Source organism: Melopsittacus undulatus, chromosome 1, assembly GCF_012275295.1.
Source record: "Melopsittacus undulatus isolate bMelUnd1 chromosome 1, bMelUnd1.mat.Z, whole genome shotgun sequence".
Taxonomy (NCBI): Eukaryota; Metazoa; Chordata; class Aves; order Psittaciformes; family Psittaculidae; genus Melopsittacus; species Melopsittacus undulatus.
The window spans coordinates 41496916-41510779 of NC_047527.1; the positions used below are offsets into that span (position 1 = coordinate 41496916).

The window sequence follows — 13864 nt, forward strand, 5'->3', positions numbered from 1 at the left end:
TGTGGAGTGTATTACATCAGAGAGCTGACTGTACTTGCTTTTGTACTTGTTTCTGTTTAACTTGAAGAGCTTCTTGAAGTGATCCGCTGAGCAGTAGGCTAGAAGTGAATGTTTTTGCGTGAGGTGAGTCTATAGACTTCAAAAACATGCATTTCCAATAAAGTTTTCCTTAATGCATTAAATAGTATGTTACTATATCCTGAAAACAACAGTTTTCCTTTTTTTTTTGAACTGTTTGGAGTGACAAAACAAATAGCTGTGAAAGAGAAGGCAGTTCAAGTAGTATCTAATTTTCCAAAGCACTTAGACTTTTTATTGCTTTCAGTAGCAGTTTAGAAGTGAGGCATATGTATGAAAGTTTAAAAAATGTTTGAAAATGCTTCATGCTGAAATATCTCTATGTCCCACAGTATTCTGATTTTTGCAGTCGCCTACTACAGTTACTCCAACACACACTTCAGATCTTGGTTTTCTCTAGTCTTTGGCTGGTGAAGTTAATGTTATGATTTCTCTTTTAGTTTCAGATAGTAATCAATCATTCTGTTTATTCAGGAGGTCCTGCTGAAATCTTACACTTGGCTGTTTTGCTTGGAGTTGAATTTCTTCTTGGTGTGGCACTGTTACACTACTTGGGAGGAAAGGGAAGCTAAAGTAAAATTTGACTCCTGTTGTAGGAGTTGGTGGATGGGACAAGGACAGGTAAAACATGATCTTGAGTTCATTACAGCTGGAGGAGTGGCACAAATTGAGTCTGAACAGAAGGAGGTCTTAACACTTGGTTGGTGGCCTGGAAAATATAAACCTTTCCTGATCAGAGTGATCTTGCTGACTTCTACTATGACTAAACTGAAATTGTTAAATGAACTGAAGTGTTTCAGGCCCTTGTGTGCATTTGTGGTTAATTCCATCCTATTGCCAGTCACAGAATATTCCTTTTTGGGGGAAACTTAACAGCTGACTCTTAGGTCTATATTAATGTATAGCTTAGTGATGTATTGTCTCTTCTCCTTCCTGGGTTAAAGAAGAAGGTTTACCAAGCAATTTTGCATGTCATCTGAATTCTAAAATAGTGTATTGCAGTCTTTATTCAGTGTGGTGTGCTACAGCCTGGTGAAAATAGTTCTGAGGAGGAGACTGGAAATATGTCTGATCCCAGTTTATATTTTTTCTTCTGTTCTTAATCCTTTGAAGCAGCATAAAAGTCAAGTTAGTAGTCTCAAATAACTTGTATTTTTAAGGAGTCATCTGTGTGGAATCAGGATGTATCAGTATCACAAGATACTGTACTTGTAAGGTACTTGACATTGTGTGGATTTAGCAGAGGCAAGGTTTTGTCTGTCAAATTAATTGGATACCTTGCTAGTATGGTATTTAATCTGTATTTAAGACAGTGTTCATGTCCTTAGTGACCTAAAGAATTAACTTGAAGAGCAAATGTAGTTATAAAAATTCTGAAACATGCAAAACTTATGTTTCTTTGAGAGCTGGTAAAAAAAAAAAAAACCACTTGGCAAACCTTATCTCTGGTTACTAACTTCGTGGAGTTTTGTGTAGCTTGTGAAATAGATTCACATAGCTAAAGAACACCTGTTTGATTAAAGTGACAGTACTAAAAATCAGAAGTTATGAGGAATTAAGATTGGTTACAAGTTAGGTCAGAAACAGGTCAGAGTTGTGATATAGTTCTGTGGTTTTTTGCAGGAATTGGGAAGTGTGACATTTAATTTTTATTGTGAACAGAAACTACAAGATGAAGTGTTTCATCTTGTAAAAAAAAATCATGAACAGCATGAACAGGATTTTTAAATTGTAATTGGTTTTAATCAGTGAATAAACTTTTTTATTCAAGACTGTATTGAATATATATTATATATATAAATTAAGACCTATACGTTTTTGTTTGCTTCTTTTTTACAGAGATTCCTGAGAATAAAGGTAGTTGCTGTATTTTGTTATGCGCTCTTTCTTCTGAAATTTATATTGCTTTTGGTGTAGTATGCATCAGAATACTGCTAGGACTCTGTGAATTGCATTTTTAGGTATCGGTAAACTTCACAGGATGCCCTCTGTGAGCTTTGTAGATATGTAGAAGTTTTATCTTAGTATGCTCTGCTCTCTTTATTTCGGTCCTGGGTCAGCTATCACAAGAAAAGCTTTTATTAACTTGCCCTTTTTCTCTGGCTGTGCTAAAATAGCTTGTGAGGTGGTTTCTTATGTATTTAAAACAGTAGAAAATGTCTCTGACTTCACACATCTGTTGTGTTTGTTAAAAGCAGGTATTCTACTTTCATAACATAAAAGTTTGGAAACATAAAAGCATTGAAGAAAAGTAAATTAAAAAAAAATACGTGGAGCCCAAGAGGTCACCTTTCATGAAAAGCTGTTTCTTCAGCTTCCTAGGATGTTTTGTTTTTTAACACCACCTTCCACTTAAGTAGCATTCTTGCTGTATCACTTAGCTGTAGAGTCCAGAGTAGAACATTACGGTTGATTAGTGAAAGCAAGCTGAAAGCAAGATACCGAAAAAGCAAGCAGTATCACTGCCTACACAATGCCACTTTTTCCAGCCAGGAGCAGTGTATGCAGAGTAAGACCCAAACTTCAACTGCTCTTCCAACCTAGCCACTGTTCTGCTGTTACAAGCATCCTGTTCTTGAGAGGAGGCTCTTGTTTTCTTGCCAACGTTCCAGTGTCATGCTACATACCTGATGTTTTCTGTTCTTGCCTGTGAGATGCTGCATGATAACCATTAGAGAAGGTGAAATGCTTCGTGGGTGTCATTAGCAGAGGATCTTGTGATACCACAAAAACTTTAGGTAACAGATAATATCAGGAATTTTAAATTACTTCTGAAGAAGTTAATTCTGTTGTAGTGTAGTGGCTATATTCAAATTAGTAAATGTTATTTATGGGAAAGAAATTTTATGTGAGACTACTAAAGACATTATTTGACCGAAACGATAAAAGTTTTAGGTTGGAAGAACAGCCTTTTCATGAGGGGTTGTGTGTATGTCTGCTCACCAGCTGAGTGTAGATAGCTGGTGAAGTTCTCCATCTGCTGGTGCGTGATGGTGAATGCATTCTGCGGCTACGGCTGGAAGGGGTAGTCCTGTTTTTCAAATGTAGCTGCAGCATTAGTCTGAAAGTATTCAGTTCTTGCATTTACTTTTTCAGTTAAAATTATTTTCAAACATTTCTTAAGACAGTAATGAACCTTTTCAGGGCGATTCTGTTGCAGAATCTCTTGCTTTAGTCACTGTAGGACTTGCTATCTGTCACGTGGTTCAGTAGTTGATTGAGCCTTTGGGTGTGATGCAAGTGCAGACAATCAGGGCTGGAATATATTTGTACTTTTTTTTGTTTGTTTGTTTTTTTTACTTAAGAAAATTATCCCTTTCCATACTTCTGTCTGAATGATCCATTTTTTTCCGAATTAGAAAGGGACATTCTTACGCAATTAAGCATACACGGGCCTACTGTCTGCTATGGAACACTAGGATATTAAGAGTGAAAATTGTGTTGCAGTGATCCCCAGAGTGTAAAATTGGGAATTGGCTTCATTCTGATAACATAAATGAGCTTGTGCATCTGGATGGCTTTTGTGAGTTCCTGACTCACAAGTTTGCACAAATAGGCATGTACAAACCAGGAATTTGCTGAATTGCATTGGAGTGTTCTTGGATAAAAGATTGCATTCATATTTTTTAAAAAGTGCTTGGTGAAATATGCTTGTTTGAAAAGGCAGGGGGAATTTATTTCAAAGGTGATAACTCAGCAATGCAGTTAAAGAGTCAGCATGTGTCCAGGTTTTGTTTGTTTGTTTGTTTTGTGGTGCTTTTGGTTTTGTGTGTGTGTGTGTTTTTTCTTCTTCCAGTTACCTGGAGTATGGAGCAGGCTCATGATGGTCTTTCGGCTATCTAAACTGACTTTGTAATTAATGTTAACAATTGGCTCAGTATGGGTACTCTATCTGGAAGTGGTGGATTAAACTTCTTTCTTTTCCTTTCTTCGAGTCTTCTGTTGCTATTTTACCGATAATTCATGCAATATTAGAATTTTAACATCTGGATTTTAGGTGTTTCGTGATTAACAATGTAGTAACTGCGGGTAAAATACAGTTCTGAAGGAATAACTTTGAAGTGAATATGCTGTGTAGAATCCATGAAATTTGCTAATTCTTAAGCGCCAGCAAGTTCTTGAAAACTTTTAGGTACTTAAAGAATTCATACTCTCCTAGTGAGTATTGCAAGCAGGAGGAGCTCAGGTATGCAGAGGGATTTCCTGTGCTGAACCCAGAATGGAGTAATGTAGATTTGTGTCTGCGCTGGTATTCTTTTTCAACTCAGAATTGAACACCTGAGAAGCATTTTCTGGACATCACTACTGACCTGGCTTTGTCTCCCACTGAGGGTTGATTTCAGTTCTTTTCAAATTTAGCTAACTTGATACATGCTCCCAAGTACTATTTGGACACTTAGTTCTCAGGATGGGACTACAGCTAGTCCAAAGGTAGTTGCTGTTCTTAGCACTATAGCATTTTCAGTGTCTGTGTAAACACGATGCAATGCTAATGTAGATGGCCTGTGTGGACATCATAAAACCAAGCTGAAAAATGTTGGATTGAAGGTCAGAATTTTGATTAAATACTAACTGTCCTGACTTTTAGTAGTTCTGCTTTGTAAATGATCCAATACTAATATTTCATCACCTTCTAAGAGTTGTTGGTTTGTTTCTCTTTTGAAACTCAAGTTATATAAACATATCTATTTTCCAGGATTCATTTGTGATGTGCTTCTGAAAGAAGAACTGAGAATCCATTACATACTTCTTCTTTTGGAAAAACTCTTCTCCTAATGTATTTTGCAAACTAATTGAACTATCACAGAAGTTCGGCATGGGAGGAGCTGTGAGTGCTGGAGAAGACAACGATGACTTAATTGATAACTTGAAAGAAGCTCAGTACATTCGCACTGAGAGTGTGGAGCAAGCCTTCAGAGCAATTGATCGTGGTGATTATTATCTGGAAGGACACAGGGACAGTGCTTATAAAGACCTGGCCTGGAAGCATGGAAATATACACTTGTCAGCACCCTGCATTTATTCTGAAGTCATGGAAGCACTGAAGCTTCAGCCTGGATTATCATTTCTAAATCTGGGTAGTGGAACCGGATACTTGAGTACAATGGTGGGATTAATATTAGGTAACCTAAACGTTTTAATACACCATTCCTCCACTATACAGGGTTGTACAAGTCCTTTAACACTTCACTTTCTCTTTAAAAATGACAGTATTACACTTAGGACTAGGTGTTTGAGGTGTGTTGTTATAGATACTGTATGCTATCTACAGGCTGTTCACTGACACTGTTGTTCAGTGATAATTCATGGAGTGTTTTGGAAGAGGTAGTTAATCCTGTTTGCCTTTCTGTAGTCTAAAATTCTCATTTGAGTGGAAACTGTCCTTTTGTTTAAAAGGAAAAGGATAAAGGAACAATTTGAGGAGTTTAGAATACAGAATATAGAGTATTTAGAATACAGAGCATATTTACCAATAAATAGTCTTATTTTTTACAAATTAATTTCATTACATGAAATAACTTCTTTTAGTATATAGTTTTGATATATGTAAATTTATTGACTGTATTACATGGAGTTTTCATATTTCCTTAGTTGCAGAAACTGTGGTGACAAGTACTATGCAAGTTTTTGCATCTCTATTCATATACAAAGCTGAGATGTGAAGAGTTGGTTTGTTAATTTTTACTTAGTTACTTTTTGTCATCTGTTCTTATTTTTTAAAGAGTACAAATTATCCCTAGTTGTATGTAACAAAAGTGATTTGTTGGCATTTCCAGCAGCGTCTTTTGCTCCAGTTAATACCAATCAGTTCAAGAGATTCCACAGTTCGCTTGTGGAAACAGGAATTATATTTATTCCTAGTAAAAATAAACTAAAAAAAAGGTAATCTATTCCATAAAAGTGTTTTTTTTTTGCCTTTTTCAAGATTACTTCTGTTTAGGGGTAGCTACTTCTAATTAGATTGTAAGATTCCAAGTTCAACAGTCTATTCATTATTAAAACAATTAGTAAATAATGCTGCTTTTTTTTTTCTCTCTGAAGTCTTTCCTCAGGGTAGCAAATAATGGTATTCATTTATTTCTTTGTCGTGTGGAAAGCTTTATTATTGCATTATTCTCTCTTAGCTATGATGTTTAAAAAAGAACATGTGCCTTATATATTGCAGTTGTACCTGTGTAATAATCTGACAACTTTTGAGTGGCTGTTGGTTACTATTGAATGCTTCTCGGTTTGACCTCCTTGTCAAGCAGAATTCCTGTCCTTCAGAATATTCTATGCAGATTTGAAGAAATTAAACAGGAAAAGACTTGTCTTCCGCAGAGGGTGAGATTGGCTGACAGCCCTTGAGGAGCACAGTTACGCTGCAGATGTTCCCACACACCCAGCTCAGGTGCTGATACTTCTCTAGCAGTGCTGAGGAGCCTGGAGCAAGCGACTGCTCATCTACTTGCAGAAGCAGACTTTCCATGTTTCTGTAGTGCTGTATCTAGTTTTAAAAGTCTACTTGGTATTATAATGTGGTTTGAGTGCTAGGGTGAGACATGGAAGGTATAAAGACAATTTGTGTACCTTTATTTTCTTGTTCTGCTCCATTTGATGAAATTACTAGCTACATATAATTTTTATTTTAGTGTAAGTTTCAAACCAGGGAACTGTTTTGACAAAAAAAATAAAAAAAAACAACCCAGATTAAATTTTCTGACAAACTATAGGTATTTTTAAAAGTTCCCATGTATTTAAAACCAATTTCAGTGTATGCTGCAATTAGTAACAGAACCATGTGGGTTTTGACAGTAGTTGGGTATCTTTCAATTTGACAACATAGTGAGTAGTATTTCTGCCACACTGGCACTGTCAGAATGACTAGATTAAATTAGCAAATACTTCAAAGCTGGTAAACAATAAGTATAGCAACATATTAAAAAACCTCCTCCACTCCATTAAGATTAAATTAACTGTTGCTGATTTTGTAAAAATGGAAATGTGGTTAAGACTAGATAGTGGAATTTTTAGCTTATGCTGAAAGAAGCCACTTCACAAAAGGCAGTAGCAGAGAAGTTGGTTTCACACTTTTAAGACTAGCTGACCCTTTACTTAAATGTGCAGCTGTGATTTTTTTTTTCCTGATAAAAGAGAACATGTTTATCATATTTCTGTTCAAATTACAAATACTATGGTGTATCATTATGTGGTGTCTTGTATTCATAGATTTAATTCCAAGCTGTTGGAGCAACTGTCATTTCAGGTTTTTAGTTCTTTCTTTTTCAAAATTGAATCTTGAAAGGAATGTATATGTGAATTTCGGGATGGATGATGTTGTTTCATTTTTTAAATTAATTTAATTTTAAATTAATGGCAATAATTTTTTTATTAAAGTGCCTTAGATGCTGTTGCGTGCTGTAAAACTAACTACATGGCTTAGAAACTTTGTAGGCTTTTACTATGCAAGTAAATAATTAAACAGCTAGAAAATAGTCATGTATCTTAATGCTTTACTCAATGTGATAGATAATAAACCAAATTTACAGTAGGTGAGTGTCAACAGGAGGTACTTGCTTTCACAAGTTCTAAGAATATTCCTTGGATAATCTCTTGCCTGCCAACAAGAGCTTTTATAAGCACTGTCTATGGTAACCTAGTGGATTGATTTTATTTCACTTAGTAGCAAATTTACTATACTATGTTAAGAATTGCAGTTATTCATCAGCTTAGTGGCATGCAATATTTTCTTTCTTGCAGTAAGATGAAAGCTTTCTCGGTGTTATTAGTGTGTGTCCTAGAAAAGACAAACTGAATTTTGACTGGAGTAACATATTTGAACTAAATATTTAGGAAAGATTTAAAATGCTGTAGAAGCTATAAATACAAGGTTTGTCTCATCTTGCTGTTTACTTTCTCTTCTTCCCCTTTTCCAGTTCTGTGCTCCAGTGACTAAAGTCCCTGGGCTACTTGTGCATGTTAAATATAGAATCCCCCCAGCAAATGTGACTCTCTGATTCAGATTCCTTCCTGATGTGGATAATTCTCATAATACTGTTATATTTTTTATTTCTGAAAATTAATGTTATGGGCATGCTAATTGATTTGGAAATATACTAGGATCAATTGTAGGAAAGCAGTGTTACAGTTGTGAGGAATGAACATAATGTAGTAAACTTCAGTGTTCTAGATGGAAATTAATTACATAAGTAAACAGGGAGCAGACTTCTGATTTTAGAACCTACAAAATAGAAGAGAGATGTGGCTAAGAGTTATAATACCCAGTCTCCCAAATTGTCAAAACATGTGAATTTTGATATCATAAAACTTCAAAATCTAAAGAAACAAATACAGACTAAATTATGATTTTAAAATGCTGTATTCCAACTAAAACTGTTGAAAGGTCCTCAGACTTTTCCCCTGCCTACTTATGAAGAAAATTCATTTTATAGAATTGTTCTACCACAGTTCTGTCCTTGTACTTTCATTGATCTTTTAGCCTTTTACCTTCCTCGTAAGCTTTGGTAATTCAGATGCAAAAAATAACTTTGTCTGGTGGTGATGGAGACTCGTGTGTTTTATATGATGTTAGTACTTTCACAGATGAAAGGTATAATACTGTTCTATTTAATCGTGCTGTGCTTAAAGGAAAAAAGAAAACAAAAAACAAGCCAAACCAACAAAAAACATCCTGCTGTTTTTATTTACAGGACCTTTTGGGATAAATCATGGAATAGAGCTCCATTCAGATGTGGTAGAATATGCCAAGGAAAAGCTGGAGAGCTTCATAAAATACAGTGATAGTTTTGATAAGTAAGTATCTAATTGGTCTAGTTCACTTTGCAGCAGTGTTTTTGTTTGTAAACTGAATGTATTATTACTTGAGTTTAGGGAGGGGAGAATAGCATCACACAACCAAAACATAAAGCTTCCAGTTTGCGGCACTAGTTGGTGAGGTAAGTGCTTAAGGCAGCCCTCTAAAAGTGTGGGAGTATTTCTGCTGTTTAATAATTAACAAAACTGGTATGTACGCATTGGCATGTGTATGTATATGCATGTACATGCATATGTATATACATAAGAAAATGATGTAGTACATCAGTGTCTTTGCATGTATAGGGTTATTTGTATCTATATGAGTTTTTATTACATAATTGTACATCATCTTTCTGTACAGAATTAACTTTTTCTAACCTATAGCTGTTGATGTAGACCTGAGTGAATTTATCTGATTTGTCTTCATGTTTATTACCTGAGAAGATGGACTTACGTGCATTAATTTATTCTCATACACCACTCATTTTTACTGCTGTTTACAGGGCTTTGAACCTTATTTGTCCTACTTAACAATTTTTTATTAATTTGAAGCTGGCCAGTAAGAATCTGGATCTTGGGCCTCTCTGCCTTTGTGAAAAGAAAAGCAAGGGCTGTTCTCTGTAAAGACTTCTTTCCCTTACAGGCAATAAGTTCTCCAGCAGTGGTTATAAGGTAGCTTCTGAAAATGAAGAAAAGCTTTTGCATTGTAGTAGCCTAAGAATTGCGTGTTCTAAGCCTTCTCTCCTCAGCAGGCAGCAGAAACAATTATTTCTATCCCTTTACCTCTGATGTGCTTTATGAGCTGCCATGCCCTTGGTTATGTTGGCTGGAGCTCAATCCACTTTTTCCATACCTTAAACTTTGGGAGCTGTGGTCTCACCACAGACCTTACTCTTTAATGCTCCTAAGTAACAGAAAATTATCATCCTGTTGTTACCTGTATCTGAATTAAATTCTGTACTTATGTATTGACTAGGTGATTTTAGTACTGTTTCTAAAATAAAATTATGTAAGAGAAAATACATATGTTTCATTACTACTACTTTAATTTTTATGCAAACACTTGTTAGATGAGGTTAATACATATAATAGAAGCCAGAATAAATAAAAAATACTTCAGTAAGGAGCTTTATGATGTACTTCATATAATCCATCTTTAAAAAAAGTGTGTGAAATGTGTTTACTTATGATCATTAATAATATTGCAGTAGTGGCTCTTTCAAGTTAGATCTGTTTGACAGCTAGTCAGTTCCTGTACTCCTGCATTCCTGTAAGTTGGTCTATGAGACGTACAAAAAGCTGGTTTTGATTGAAATGTCTTTCCAAGCTGGTGATACATTTATGTACAGACATAGAAACTGAGTGAAGGGATAACAAGGAAACGTTACTATTGTTTAAGCAAAATCTGATTAGGATGTTTCTTTAAATTAGTATCAGAGCACTGGGGTGGCTAAACTTGGCAGAAGTAAACGTCAGAGTTGCATGTACATAGTGTTTGAAGAAGTGATCATACATAGTAAATGATCTAAATACTCTTAAAGGACAGGTGGCATATTTTACTCTGATTTAGCAACTGTCAGCCCTGGGGACTGTTATAAATGCTGTCTGCTGTTGCAATGATAGTTAAATTGATCTTTAATTTTACAGTGCTATTCCAGTGAGGGGGAGAAGTCAGCAGGTTGGTTAGTATGATCTAAACCTTATTTGTATGTTATATCTTGGCATATGCCATTTAAGAATCTACCCTTTCCTCACAGGAGCAAAATACTAAGCAATGACCACAAAAAAAATCCTCTTCACCAACCTAACAAAAATTATACTTCTGTGAAAGTGCTTTTTGATACAAATCCACTTGGTAGTAGCTGCACTACAGCTGATGTGAGACTGATTGGCTGGTTGAATTTTGTGGTTTGGGGGGATTTGTAACTTGTCTGCACAGCTGGTTCTAAATGCTTTCTTTGTAAATACTGTAATTTAATGTAGCTAATGAAGATGTGTGGATTTTTCTGTGGTGGGGTCTTTGTATATTCTAATACAAGCAAATTTATACATTGTGTCTTCAGTTTTGATCTGCCTCTCAAAGTAATGTGCTCAGGGTCAGTATGTCTGGTTCAGATTCTTGTTTCAGTAACTTTCTCCTGCATCTTCATTTATAAGTGAAAACTATTTAGCCAAAATTGTGTCGACTGTGGCATCTGAACTTAACTGCTGGTTTGGTCAGCTTAGTATTTGGACAAAAGACCACTCAGGTTAAAGGTAGTGTTTTGTCTGTCTGCTATCCAATGCTGGTGTATACCTAGCAGGTGTCCTTACTGTTTGAAAATAGATTTTATGTGACTGACTGGTATGAATGAAGTTAATTGTCTAAACTGGTGTGTGTGTGTGTGATGGGAGAAAAATGTCTTAAACTTGCCAGCAGCTTCTAATGAGGCATGTGGGGGACAGAAGGAGCTTAGAGACCACGTTCAGTTTTCCTGGCATTCATTAGAGTTATGTGGATGGGGAATTCTGTGAAACTTTGCATTGCCACTTCCCAGCACTCTTTGTTCAGTATATAATGTTCTTCAGTCTGGTCTGAATACTCTTGGCCATCTTCTTTTCAAACAAACAACGCGTTTAACTTTACAGGTACATACATATGGGTGAGCTTCAACCTAAAAAATTGTTTTGAAGCTTTGTGGTGTTCCTTTGCTTTGTGCACTAGGCCATTGGCTTTGCATCTGTCTTTTGCGTGGAGCTGGGTCATAATGGTTTAGCTGGGTTTTCGCTTGATGAGACGAAGTATTACTTTGATGCCATTTTTACTGGGGAATGAGCCAGTGCTTTGTGGTATAATGACTTTTTTCTTGATTCCTGTAAGAATATTGTTGGAATGTAATAATTTTTTTTTTTATGATTGGGGTAGGTGCTTGACCAAAGACTGGAAGCGGTGTAAAAATAGCATGTCCAGAAGGATTTGAGTCTCTGTGCTTAAAAGGAGGGTTATTTACCTTTGGAAATGGGACTTATCTCAGTTTTGGCCTCTTGAGCTGTTCATCGGAGGAAAGGCTTATCAGATACCTGTTTCAGAAAGAAAAATTATTCCAATTATCACTTGTATCTGTATCCATATCCCACCAATCTATAAAAATAGTTTTCCTCTAAATGGAGGTGGAGTTGTTCATTCTAAGAGGTAAAATGCTGTCTTGGGTTTACTTGACAACATGTGTTTGCCAGTAGAAGCAAAGGACAAGTTCCATTTGAAAGCGTTGTCATGGTTGTGGTTCAAAGATTTTGCGTGTAGACTAAAGAAAATTGTCTGAGTCTGAAATATGTGTAAGGCTCTCTTTGTTCTTAAAGCCTTCAGGGAGTGCATGCCGACTAAAGGGGAAAAAAATCATTCCTTAAGAAGGCATTATCTGAAACACATATGTGCAAGTACCAGGCCCCGCTTCACCTGTTTATTGAAGGGGAATGTGTTGTCTTTTCTGCTCCCAGTCAACTTCTAGACCTAGAATATCCAGCTTGGAGAGAGAGCCACAGGGCAAAGCTAGGTTGCCCATCTTCTAGCACCCTATCAAAAACCAAACCTGGGTAAGCTGGTGAAGTCTCTGCTGTGAAAGAAAATCAACCCTTCTCAGGATCAAAAGAAACCACTTCAATGGTAAGTGACAAGAACCCTAGTACTACTTCTGGGATAACTGTTATGGGTGAAACTTCTTCCTGAAGTCCTGTAGTAGATTGTGTTGGCATTGAAAAACAGTATGCTTAATATTCCAACAGAATATTTGTCTTCACTGAAATTCAAGCCTCCTGCTAGGCTGTTGAAGGCTCACTTTCTTTTCATTAAAGCAGATTTGAAATGGAAAGTTTGGAAAAGTCCTTCTATCCACATGAAGAAAATAAAGCTCCTTTCTTCCTGTGCAGCTGGTTAATCATTGCAGTGGAAGTCTAAGCAGGCAAATGAAACTGTCTCCAAAGTTCACCCATGATTTTCTAGTTTTGCATCTTACTGATAACTTAGTTGCAAATAGTGTAACTAATTTTTTTTTTTTACTGGTGAATTACTTCTTGCTGAGGTTTAGTCTTAACTGGAACAGCACAGGGACTAAAAGAATACCAGTGGGATTCTTCGATGCCAGAGATAGTGTTAAACAAAAAGGAAAGGAAAATAAACTTCTGGAATATTCCTTCTTTAATTTGGACATATAAGAAGTAATATTTCTAGTCCTACATCTTGTAAACCAGAATGCTCAAAAAATGACAATTTAATCTACTCTTACCTAGGAAGGAACTAAACCTGTGTTTTTAAAGCATTTGATAGTTGCAGAAATATGTATTTTTGCCTCCTCAGAACCATACATAAAATGTCTTTTAGAAATAAATAACATTGTGGAGACTGCCTTTCATTGAAAATCTGTTATTTTAACAAGTTTTGGTAGTAGAACTAACATCTGTTAAATTAAAGCAAGTGAAGACAATGCTTGGTGCTTGTTCCTGTAAAATCTGTTGCTTCACAAAACATGACAGTTTTGACCTATAAAAAACATTGCTTCAGTAAAAGAAGAAAGAAAATACTCCTCTGTTTATGTAAACAGATAAGTTGTTTTGGAATCTTCTATCCATGGATATATTAGGGCTCTGCCAATAAACTGAAGTGACAAATTTTTGCTCGTACCCATATTCCTATATACTTTAAGAATTATTCCTTCAGTACAATTCTTCATTTTGCTACCATAGTAGCGAAAAATTAAGTTTACAAATTTAAACAAGTATTGAAGGGAGAGTAAGATAAATCTTAAAAGCCTGTGTTTCAGTTTTTCTTAAGAAAAAAAGAGTAATCTGTTTGTTTCACTTGAGTGAAAGTGATGACTATCAGAAATTATAAAAAGGGTGAGGTTATATAATAGAAAAGCAATTTTATTCATAAGAACAATATAATAGAAGACAATTTTATTTAAAAATGAAGATGACACATGCAAGCAAAGTAGAGGTACAGGTTTCTTACTGC

The 13864-nt window shown here is 35.7% G+C and overlaps 1 protein-coding gene across 3 annotated transcripts in view; it reads left to right on the top strand.

Annotated features, from left to right (window-relative positions):
• The window catches only part of PCMTD1 (protein-L-isoaspartate (D-aspartate) O-methyltransferase domain containing 1), a 43463-nt gene that overhangs the window by 14126 nt on the left and 15473 nt on the right, over window positions 1–13864 (top strand). Inside the window, exons 1-3 of one of the 3 annotated variants that reach the window (XM_031052197.2) lie at window positions 104–123; window positions 4775–5201; window positions 8769–8871. In XM_031052197.2, the coding sequence (XP_030908057.1) occupies window positions 4895–5201; window positions 8769–8871 (410 nt within the window). In that variant the 5' untranslated portion in view covers window positions 104–123; window positions 4775–4894. Of the gene's footprint in view, window positions 1–103; window positions 124–4774; window positions 5202–8768; window positions 8872–12351; window positions 12518–13864 lie in introns of those variants that run through there. The other 2 variants (XM_005152552.3, XM_031052198.2) reach the window with 2 other exon arrangements.